Here is a 12,311-nt window from a genome sequence, read left to right on the forward strand (position 1 = left end):
ATTAGAAAGTCATTGGGGATGGGGGAGATTGTGTGATGTGCATGAGTGTCTTGAGCACTGCAGGACTCCCTCACACCTCTGGCTCCTGCCCCTGAAATATTTCCACAAATGTCCAAAATGTCCCTGGGATTGGTACCCCTGCTGAGAACCACAGCTGTAGCTGTCATCTGGGCCCTTGGCATCCATGCATCACAGAACACATTGAACCCCAGTCTAAACTGTAAACTTGTGTGAACAATGCTATGTTCGCCTTGTTCCTATTCTATCCCCGGTACCTGGCTTAAGGGTTATCATTAGTAAATATTTGTCGAAGGAAAAATTGGATGGATAGATGGAAAGATAGATTTTCCTATTTGTTCTGTTTTGTAGAACACCTCTTTAGTCTTTTTTTCTCTGTTATGACTTTGGAAGGCTTTAAAAAATTATCCAAAAGATAAAAAGTAATAGAAATTAGTCTCCTCTTGAATAACAGGTGCTAGGATCAATGTGTCTATTTTTACCTGAGTGCCATCTCTGCCATCATCTGCCTGAACTTTTATTTTGTTAAACCTGAAGGTGTAAATACAGATATTTATACTTTTTCTCCTTTCTTTCTAGTGTGGGATGAGTTGGCCTACTATGAAGAAAACACACGGGATTTTCTTTTCCCAGAGCCCAAGCTAACACCTTCGCACCCTAGGAGGTGTAGGGAAGTGCTCATGAAGACGGCTCTAGGTTTTCCAGTAAGTGATTCATGTCCATCTGGGCTTCTATTAGGAGAGAAAGTCTTGGGACCTGAATGTTTTATTCCTGAGGAGGGTTTGATCTTTATTTTGGTTAGTACCCCTGCTGTTCTGTTTAGCGGCTCCGTTTAGATGCCCAACTCAAGGTACCAAATTATACTGATTTTCAGTATTGATCTGAGAGGTGGAAGTTTTATCTAATCAGGCTAAAATCTTTTCCATATTTACATTGTCACATAGTTATAAAAGCCTCCTTTTGTTGCAGATTAACAGAAAGATTAGTTTGTTTAATCATAGCTATTATGACTAAATAGAGTAGCAATAGCAGTTATGTTATTTTTCATTTATTTTGCACTTTCAATTTTTTCTCCCAACAATTCTCAAGTTAGCCAAGGCAGATATGGTCTCCATTTAACAGAGAGGAAACTGACAGAGGCTCACACATTGATATTACTGAAGAATCTTGAAGGATATAGCAGATATTCCACTGGTAATTTAATTCTTTGGGGGGCATTATCTGAACCCAAATTCAAGGTACGCATTTTGATGTTGTCTTTGACAATTTCTTTTCCCACGGCAACCCTGATGATTTTCTTGACCGTTACATCACTTGAATGATCTCCATTTAAAAGGCTATGCCTTTGAGAATTATAAAAAGTATTTTGATACTCAGCTTTTCTCATATTGCCCCATGAATTACAATTACTATAATTTGTTATCGTTTCCTACTTTGTTGAGAGTACTGTGCAGAATATATTTAATATAACAGTCAGGACCTCTGTTTCTATGAAGCTTATCATGACAGAGCTTCTAATACTTCAAACAGCAAACATTCATTAAAGGTTGCCCTAATCAGAATTCCTAATAACTGTAACCCCAAGCCCTTCATTATCTTTGAGAGTTTGATGAATCTCACTGAAACTGTCTTTGTTTCTCCAAGATCTTCGTGTATCATTTAAATCCATGGTACATGTGATAAGCTTGCCTTTAATTATTTTATTTTGAGTTATTGGGATATTGCTCTTCAGAAGCTAAAAGTTTAGGATCAAAAACTGATGAGAATCAGGTAGGGGATACTCTATTATTTTAACTTTGGTTTGCCTAGTTCTCTGCTAAATAAAAGGCATCTACAAACACTGAGCTGGTATCCAGTCAAGTATCAAGATAAAAAGAAGCAAACGTTCTTATATTTTCTTGATTGTTATCTCTGTTCAACTTTATGGTCATAAATAGGAAAAATAACCAATAGGAGGTTGTATTTATAGTTATTTATACATGCAGTTAGTCATTAGAGAATAGATTTTTTAAATATGTGGAAACACCTGCATGCATTAGAGGTAGAGTATTCTTACAATTAAGTTAATCAAATTATATTTTAAACAATTTGTGAATAGATAGAGGGACTCAATTTCTCTCAACCATTCTATAAAGCAAAATAAAACCAATTGCATAGTAGTGGTTTTTGGAGTGTGGGATCTGATCTTATTTGTTACTCAAAAAATTTTATTTTTGACTGGACTCAGAAGTAGAAGCTTGCAGAGAGGGCCGCCTACATCTGTTGTCAATCTATTCCTGGCATTTTTCTTTGGTCTCCTTCATTCTTTTGGCCAAAAGTTTAGCATATTCTGCAGCCTCTCTCTTATTTCCCCTAGTAGTCTCTTTCGTCAGAGTAGTATGCCAGAGTTTGTGTTACAGGATATGTGGAGTAACGAGACACTGAATCTTGGGTGCTTTGGTTCTAGGTTTCTTACCTTCTTTGTTTAAGGGCTTTATTACAATATATTGGCAGATATCGTCTCTTTTAGAGTGACTGAAAAGTGCAGATTCTGCTAGGTCTTTTGGGCCCCAGGCGATGAGGCACCATAGTGTCAGTCAGTCCAGGAATATCCTTCTCTCCTTTTTTGATGATAACCAAGTTGAGAATGGTCAGATTGGTGACCACATTGTGACCCTGAACAGATTTGCACTTTCTTTCTCCAATTCTCCTTGGTCTATAACAGGAATGTCCCTTCTCAGCAGCAGGTGGACATAGCCATGGGTCAGGACACCCTGCTTTATGGGAAAAACTTGTTTGTCATTCTCATCGCTGATCTGGACCACATAACCCTCCCAATCTTCACCCAGAGCATCTCAGTAGTAACTTCTGTGGCCATATGCTTCTCATAAAAAGTATGAAGTTTGCTTTCATCATCCACTTCAATGAATTTCTGGCAGCCAGTGGCTGGAAAGGAAATATTCAGCTTCATCTTTTTGTTTGTTTGTTTGTTTTTGTTTTGATGTCTAACCAAGTAACTGTTACGTATTTATTTGTATACAATAAAAGCGTCATGAAAATTCTGTGTTGGAGATCACATCCATGTTGCTTTCACACATAAATAAGTATTATTCTGAATAGGAGAATATTAGTTATGTCCTGATTAATGCAATACATACTTCCTTTGTCAAGTATTTCCTCTGCTTTAATAGACAATTTCAGAAAGACATGTTAAGGGGGGAAAATCACACAATACTAAGGATCTGAGGGCCATAAACATCACGTATGTTGAGTTTGCTTTTAGTTTTGTTTCCAGTAGCTCTTAACCAATGTCCCTGGCTGTAATCTACGTGCTAGACACATTGCAAATCTTCAAAAGTGTATAAGATGAAAGAGCAACACACTTAATTGTTATTATTATTTTTTGAGATGGAGTCTTGCTCTGTTGCCCAGGCTGGAGTACAGTGGAGTGATCTCGGCTCACTGCAACCTCCGCCTCTCAGGTTCAAGCGATTCTCCTGCCTCAGCTTCCCAAGTAGCTGGGATTACAGGCACTCACCACCACGCCTGACTGATTTTCGTGGAGACGAGGTTTCTCCATGTTGACCAGGCTGGTCTCGAACTCCTGACCTCAGGTGATTCTCCTGCCTCAACCTCCCAAAGTGCTGGGATTACAGACGTGAGCCACCATGCGCAGCCTTCAGCTTCATCTTGAAGCAGCTGATTGCCCCCGAGATACCACAAAAAAGAGCTATCACTTTAATAATAGCTGATGTTTCAGCCTGGCCAACACGGTGAAACCTCGTCTCTACTAAAAATACAAAAATTAATTGAGCGTGGTGGCGCATGCCTGTAATCCCAGCTACTGAGATGCTGAGGCAGGAGGCAGAGGTAGCAGTGAGCCAAGATCATGCCACTGCACTGCAGCCTGGGTGACAGAGTGAGACTCCATCTCAAAAAAAAAAAAAAAAAAAAAAAAAAAAAAGCTGATGTTCACTGTGTGCTCACTGTATACCAGGTACTGTGTTGAGCTCACTATCCTGTTCTTTCCCCACTATAAAGGAGAGGGAAGCTGGTGTAAAGAGTTTCAGAAATGCACTTAGGGTCACAGAACTGGTGAGTGATGGAGCAGGAATTCTCATGCTGGCCTGACTGGCTTCAGAGCCTGCGCTCTTACTCACTGAATGATGCTAATTTTCTCATATTTATTTCAGCCCACTATCTGATTTCTTTTCATTAATATTGTAGGAACTAAGAATGAATATGTGAGACAAATTCACTTTATTTTCTCCTAATTTATCAACTTATTAACAATTAGATTTATTTCCTCCACTAGCATGTGGCTTTTCTTTGTATTTCTGTATTTTGCTGTTTTATTTCACTTGATACTTTAACAGTATTTTTTATTTCCTGGTGAGGTCAAGAATTTTTTTTGTTTGCAATATTATCTAGTCTTATCTATTAGATAATAGATAATATTACTGTCTCATCTATTAGATAATAGATAATAAAAGATGATAATACTGTCTCCCTGTGAGGCAATGAGAAGATTGCACAATTATCTATAATTTTATTTATTTATTTATTTTTTTTGAGACGGAGTCTCGCGCTGTCACCCAGGCTGGAGTGCAGTGACTGGATCTCAGCTCACTGCAAGCTCCGCCTTCCGGGTTCACGCCATTCTCCTGCCTCCGCCTCCCGAGTAGCTGGGACTACAGGCGTCCGCCACCTCGGCCGGCTAGTTTTTTGTATTTTTTAGTAGAGACGGGGTTTCACCGTGTTAACCAGGATGGTCTCGATCTCCTGACCTCGTGATCCGCCCGTCTCGGCCTCCCAAAGTGCTGGGATTACAGGCTTGAGCCACCGCGCCCGGCCAATTATCTATTATTATGTTAGGTTAAGACTGACTTTGTAAAGTGAGCATAAAAAGCATTTAAAAATTATTTTTATTTGTTTATGTTATTATGTTATTTATTATGTTAAATCCTTTCATTGACCTAACTGTTATCAACATCATTCCATTGGTAAGGAGACTGGTTGAGATATAGTCTCTAAATTTCAACTCTAAAGTAAAATGTTATGCTAAAAGCAGCACGGTATGAAAAAGAAAATACATTCTTCTTTATTGTCTGTAAGTCATGGCAAGGAGTGGAGGTCATATAAGGTGAACAAAAATGTGTTACAGAATGTGGGTTCCTTACCAGCAGGGGACTTCCTTCCTCCTCTCTGGGCAAAGTGGATCAGGAACTTGAAAATCTATTAGGCAGCTGCATGTACAGTTGGTTTAGTATGGAATCAGATTGTCTGGGTTCATTCCCAGTTTTGTCATGAATGGCTATGAGACTTTGGGTAAGTTAATCTCTTTGTGCCTTAGTTTACTCATCTGTAAAATGGGACTGTAATGGTACATCCCTCACAGGATTATTGTGAGTGTTAGATGAGGTAATACACAGTGTTTAGCATAATACCTGGTATATAGTTAAGTGTACAATAAATCTAAGCTGTTATTATTTATTGTGCTGTCATCCAAGGGTGAATACTGTCTCCCTGTGAGGCAATGAGAAGACTGCACAAGACTGTGGCATGAGAGATGACTTGTTCAGGCTCAGGCCACTGGGCTGTGGGGGACCTGAGGCTTGGCACACATGTGAGGGTCATATGATTCTACCAGTAGCACTGTGGACACTGAAATTCTCCTTGCCTTCTTCTTCTTGTAAGCCATCTGGTTAAGAAAAGATGAGGCTGTACTAGTCATATGATTGTACATTCTTTATCAAATGTCCCTCTGCATTGTCTGACTCTGTGTAGCATCTTGGCCCCTGTGTTTATAAGCCTAGAAATGTTTTCTTGAGTTGTCTGTCCAAGCTTTGCACTCTTGTGTGCATACTGTGCATTCTACAGGCAATATAAAAAGGAGTTAAGGATATAGATTGTACCTGTGAGGACTTGTGTAGACAGGATGGGTGCACAGGAATGAATGAATGCACAGGAAACAAGCTGACTAGCTGATTCACAAGGCCCCTGAAGAGATAGCATGAGGAAATGGAAAGAAGGTAGGTTTTGTAGTAGTTCAGCAGAGTTTCTTTTTTCTTTCTTTCTTTTTTTTTTTTTTTCTTGAGTCTCTCTCTGTCATCAGGCTGGAGTGCAGTGGCGCGATCTCGGCTCACTGCAACTTCCGTCTCCCGGGTTCAAGCGATTCTCCTGCCTCAGCCTCCTGAATAGCTGGGATTACAGGCTCACGCCATCACACCCAGCTAATTTTTGTATTTTTAGTAGAGAATGGGTTTCACCATGTTGGCCAGGATGGTCTCGATCTCTTGATCTCGTGATCTGCCCGCCTTGGCCTCCCAACGTGCTGGGATTACGGGTATGAGCCACAGTGCCTGGCCAATTCAGCAGAGTTTCAAATCCTGGGTCTACCCACCTGTGTGACATTGGGCATACTATTAAACCTCTCCAAGTCTGTTCCCTCCTGTGTAAAATGGGAATACAGTGGTCTACTACACAGGTTGTGTGAGGATTAGATGAGATCGTGCCTCTGGAAACCCTTAACAGAAGCTGGCACATGTAATAAGCATGCAGTAGATGTTGGCTTCCTTTCTTTCGAGGGCTTCAGCTGGGGCAGACCCTGTTATGGAAGCACCTTGAGTATAAGTTGTATAAATGAAAATGAAATATTAGAGACTGGAGGGAGAGACTACTATAGGCTTACCTGGAGGAGTTAGAGTGAGATCAGACATTGAGAGATGGGTAAAATTTGGATGGAAAAGAAGAGAAGGAAGGTGCCCTCAGGACAAGAAGTAACTTGGCCAGGTGGTGGTCTCTGGGGGAGAGTAGAGCAGAGAGGTCATGCAGAGGGGCCACTGGTGAGTCGATGGGGTCAGATGGAGACAGTGTAATTTAGTCAGATCCAGGTCCTGTCGCTGTGGTGCCATTTATAAGCCTTGTAAATTTGGGAAAATTGCCTTAATGTCTCGTTAGGCCTCATTTTTTGGGGAAAGCAGTTGTATTTTAAAAATTATTATACAATAAAATTGATGCTTTTTTGGTCTACAGTTCTATGAATTTTAGCACGTGTATAGATTTGTAAAACCACTACTACGATCGGGATATAGAACAATCCCATCACTCCTAAAATCCCCCTCATGTTACCCCTTTATAGGCACACCCTTCCCCTGACCCTAAGCACTAGTTTTTTCTCCATCACCATAGTTTTGTTTTTTTGAGAATGTTACATAAATGGAATCATACAGTCTGTAACCTTTGAGAATGGCTTTTCTCACTTAGAAGAACGCTGTTGAGATCCATCCATGTAGTTGTGTGTGTCATTCATTTGTTCCTTGTTATTACCGAGTAGTTTCCATTATGTAAATACACCACGGTTCATCTGTTTACCCATTAAGAGTGTTTGGATTGTTTCTAGTTTTTGCCCATTTTTCAGTTTTAACATCTGTAAAACAGGATGATTATAATAATTGTACCTACCCTATAGGATTATAAGAATTAAACAGGATAGGATATATATACACACACATATATATATATAACCCAATATTTTAGACAGTATGGTACTGAGGACAAAAAATAGAAATATCAAATCAATGAAACAAAATTCATTTGGAATTAGGTCTAATGAATACAAATATCTGATATGAGATATAAAGCAAGTTTTTCAAAGCAGGTAGGTAGAGAGGAAGACTCTATACATTATACATACCTCTCTCTAGGTAATCGCATTCAATTCCATGGTGCGGTGTTTTAAATAGAGTAGCTAACATCATGGACACTGGAGCCGGAATGCCTGGGTTCAATTAATAGCCATCATTACTAGATGGACATGTTACTTAAACTGTGTCTTAATTGAGGAGTACTATTATAAAACCTGCCTCATGGGGTTGTGTTAGGATTGGATGAGTTAATATATATGAATTACTTAGGCCTGGCTCTGATACATAATATATATTACATAAGTATTTAGCTATTCTTATTACATATATATTTTAGATAATGTGTGTGGATTATGCCAACCACACAGAAGAGCAGTTAGGTTCTTGTATGATTTTAAGTTAGAATGAGATGGCCAAAGAACTGTTTCTAGTAATTTTATTTGCTTTTCTTATACTGTTTTATTTTTAGGGAATTGCTCCTAAAATAGAGTTTTCTACAAGGACAGCCATCAGAGAATGTGTGTTTCTGCATAGAAACAGATTTCTTGTAAGTACAATACAAATCTAGTGATAGAAATGACCGGATTTTTTTTTTTTTTCCTAATTTAAAGAATTTTTGCCCAAACTCAGTTTATCAAGTTTACATGAAACTAAACAAGTAGAAACCTGGAAAGTTTTTACTAGGTTTGAATTTCTGTAATTCAAACTGTTTACTCAGCCAGTCATATTAGAGTATGTTTGGCACATATGTTTGGCAGCATGATGTAGCTGGAAGCAGGGTGATTCAGAAGCTAAAATTACAAATTTGATGTAACTGAGCTAATTAGCTTTTGTTATTGTCGTTCTATGACATTTACTTTTGATCTTATGAACAGCAGTTTCCATCTTTCTTTTTTAAAAGTTCAAAAATTTTAGGCTAGGCATGGTGGCTCATGCCTGTGATCCCAGCACTTTGGGAGGCCGAGGCGGATGGATCACCTGAGGTCAGGAGTTAGAGAACAGCCCAGGCAACATGGTGAAACCCCATCTCTACCAAAAATACAAAAGTTAGCTGGGCATAGTGGTGTACGCCTGTAATCCCAGCTACTTGGGAGGCTGAGGCATGCAAATCGCCTGAGCCTGGGAGGTCAAAGCTGCAGTAAGCCAAGATGGCTCTACTGCACTTCAGCCTGGGTGACAGAGTGAGACTCTGTCTCAAATAAAATAAATAAATAAAAAATAATAAAAATAAAATAAAAATTTAGAAATTTTATTTTTTCATGGATACATAATACCTATATATATTTATGGAGTACATGAGATATTTTGATATAGGCATACAGTGTATAATAATCACATCAAGGTAAATGGTGTATCTATCACCTAAAACATTTATCCTTTGAGTTACAAACAATCCAATTATATTCTTTTAGTTATTTTAAAATTTACAGTTAAATTATTATTGACTATAGTCACCCTGTTGTTCTATCAAATACTAGATCTTACTCATTTTTTCTATTTTTTTTTTTTACCCATTAACCATCTCCACTGCCCCTCAGCCCCCACAACCCTTCCCATCCTCTGGTAACCATCATTCTACTGTCTGTCTCCATGAGTTCAATTGTTTTAATTTTTAGCTCCCACAAATAAGTGAGAATATATGAAGTTTGTCTTTCTGTGCCTGGCTTATTTCACTTGATATAATGACTTTAACTTCATCCATGTTGTTGCAAGACAGGATCTCATTATTTTTTGTGGCTGAACAGTATTCCATCGTGTGTATATAATATAATTTCTTTATCCATTCATATGTTGATGGACACTTAGGTTGATTCCAAATCTTGGCTATTGTGAATAGTGCTGCAGTAAACATGGGGCCATCTTTCTTTTGCTGAGGCTGATGCTCAGATTGTATTCATGGTCCATCTTTGGTAAACGTGAAGCGTCTTAGGGCATCCATGTGTACTACCTCAATTTTACTCTCTTCTTCAGTCCTAGTGTCCCCCTCACTCCAATTTCTTTCTGTTTTGCTTTTACCTTATTGTATATAATGTTGTTGCCACTTAAAATCTTTTCTAGAACAAGATAGAGAAGGAATAAAGGTAGTTTGTGAAGCTTCTCCAAATACTCTGGGACACGGTAGAGTAAAACCTGTATGTGAAACAAAATGCTTATCCCAGATCTTATGTATGGTCCTAGAAAAGACCTTGAAAATGTGGGCTGTGTGTTATGGGATTCTGAATGAGAAAGAAGGGCCAATAATCTCTGCAAATCTATCAAACCTCGCAGCATAATAACTCATATAATGGGAGACCAGTGATTAATTTTAAGGAAGGCGTTATCTGCTTTTTAGTTTCACCTTATTTATCCTCTTTTCTCTCCAATTTATTTGTGATATGTTCATAGCAATTTTTCAGTGTTTCTTTCTCTTCTGTTCTACCATTTTAATTCTGTTTTAACTTCCTAGGTCTTCCTTTCAGTGTTAACTTTTTAAACAAATTGTTTTATTTATTTATTTTTTTTGAACTCCTGGCCTCAAGAGATCCTCTGCTTCAGCCTCCCAAAGTGTTGGGATTACAGGCATGAGCCACCGCACTCAGTCTGTTCTTTTTTTTTTTTTCTTAAAAGTATCACTTTATTTTGGAAAATTAGAAAACAAAGATAAATAAGCGAAAAGGACCCAAAATTTTAAAAACCTGTCCCATTTTTGCCATTTAGAGATCAGCATTAATTTTTTTGGTATATTCTGTACACACACACACACTTTTAAAAAAGATTGAGATCACACTGCATTGCATATTATTTTGTACCTTTCTTTTTTTTACTTAACTTATCATAAACATTTTCTCATGTCCTCAGGTATTCTTGTGCCAGACAATTTTTCATGGTTTCATAGTATTCCATTATATGGAAGTACTGTAATCTGTTTGGCCATTCATTTTCCTTTTGTTGAGCACTTAACTGACATATCAGCCAGGGTCCAGTCAGGAAACCACACCAAACTTGTGATTGTAACAGAAAGATTTAATTTAAAAAAATGGCTAAACAGGGGTTGAAAGACTGAAAGGTAAAAGGGGAACACTGAAATGAAGAGTAACTGCAGGAAGCAGCTTCCACCCCTAGGGCTGGGGAAACAAAGGGAAGATGTTGGGTCAGCCAGAACACAGAAGCTTAAAGAAGAGACTGAACAGAAATGGGACCCAGACCTCTGGAGAAGGGCTGCTTTCCTGGATGCTTCTTCAGGAATTTGAAGGTGGGACTCTGATGAGCTGGGACTCAGATCTCTAAGGAGGGGCACTGCTCCCTGCTGGTGCCACAGGAGCTTGGAGGAAGGTTCCTGTGAGTCTAGACTCAAATCTGAACAGGGGGCTCTGGCCCGCTGCTGTTGATATGTCTGGAGGGGTGCAGTGGGGCTAGTTCTGGCATAATAGGGGAAAGGCTATAATCTGGAGCCACTTGCAGCTGTTAAGGGGAAGAATTGTTGCTGGAATGATGCTAACAGGAATAGAATACAAAACTGGAAGTAGCCAGTCACTGTATCTCCTCCAGCCTTGCGCTTTCTCTAGCACCTTCTAGTGGCAGAGCCTACAGAGACCAGCTGGAAAAGCAAAAAGGGGGTTTGTAGAGTCCCTGGGTCAGTATTGTATAGCTGAGGTGGATTTGCAACTGAGCGCAATTGCTTACTCACCAGTACAGTTGGTTTCTAACTTTTGAATTACCATAAGCATTTTTGTAGCTATACATATAGCCATAGTTATTTCCTTATAGTACATTCCTGGAAGTGAAATTGCTAGACCCCTGTATGTGTCAAATTCTCTATTATCTATCTATTGGAGGTGTCTGACACTTTCTAACTTTCCCGTTATAAATAAATCTCACTGTTAATTAGTTGAATACATTATACTAGCAAGGTATAAATACTAATGATGTTGAACTGAATAGGAAAAAAATTAGAGAAATGTCCTTCCTTAAGTTTATGTTTTATAAATCTGAGGTGTTCTATCTTTGACCTTAATTTTTTAAAGTTCAATTAAATACAGTTATATTCTGATTGAATTTTTTTTCTTTATTTATTTTTGAAAATATTCTTTTTTGTTGTTTATTTCAGGAAGAAAGACATAAGTCACGAAGGCCTTTATCTACATCACATGAACCAATATTTCCCTTAAATACTATAAAGATGAAACTAAAGGAGAATAACCTCAACAGACTGCCCAAAGGCATGCAAGCCCGGGAGCCCTCTCCATGTTCTACCAGGCATTTCTTCCAGGACCAGCCAGTTCAGTTGAACCTTGGAAGTAATTTCAAAATCTCTGGAGGAAGCAAGCCTCCATTTGTTGTTAGACATGTGAGCCTAAAATTATTTTTTAGAGTATTTTGCAATAGTGAGGATATGGATGAGGGTGGAATAAAGGAAGTTTGAGCTATAATAACAAATGAATAATATTAAATAAAAAGGTACTTCAAATTGAATAAAAATTGTGATTAAATTATGTTAATTTCCTAGATCATTGTCAGGAAACTCTTAGAAAGGTGCCCTATACAGTAGACTTGCTCAGTAAATGTCAGCCATCCCTATTTTTAATTTTTGAAAATTATTAGCAGAGTATAATGTCTACACATGATAACTTGCTGTTATCTTGAAGAGTCAGTGAACTGACAGAGGTTGAAAACGCGTAACGAAGGTTG

General features: G+C 38.4%; 1 protein-coding gene and 1 pseudogene across 36 annotated transcripts in view; one reads left to right on the plus strand and one right to left on the minus strand.

The window, feature by feature from the left end:
* Positions 1-12,311, plus strand: part of SPATA6L (spermatogenesis associated 6 like) — a 58,998-nt gene that overhangs the window by 25,286 nt on the left and 21,401 nt on the right. For 19 of the 36 annotated variants that reach the window (XR_012424741.1, XR_012424736.1, XR_012424740.1 and 16 more), the window contains 3 exons: positions 598-722; positions 8,113-8,190; positions 11,731-11,970. Coding sequence is in view for 19 of the 36 variants with exons in the window: in XM_005581798.5 (XP_005581855.2) it covers positions 598-722; positions 8,113-8,190; positions 11,731-11,970 (443 nt within the window). In the remaining 17 variants the exon portion in view is untranslated. Of the gene's footprint in view, positions 1-597; positions 723-8,112; positions 8,191-10,745; positions 10,876-11,730; positions 11,971-12,311 lie in introns of all 36 variants that reach the window. The other 17 variants (XR_012424745.1, XM_065530600.2, XM_074017545.1 and 14 more) reach the window with 2 other exon arrangements.
* On the minus strand, positions 2,097-3,095 carry LOC102121294 (small ribosomal subunit protein eS6-like; annotated as a pseudogene).

The sequence above is a fragment of the Macaca fascicularis genome, chromosome 15 (genome assembly GCF_037993035.2).
Source record: "Macaca fascicularis isolate 582-1 chromosome 15, T2T-MFA8v1.1".
NCBI classification, from domain to species: Eukaryota; Metazoa; Chordata; class Mammalia; order Primates; family Cercopithecidae; genus Macaca; species Macaca fascicularis.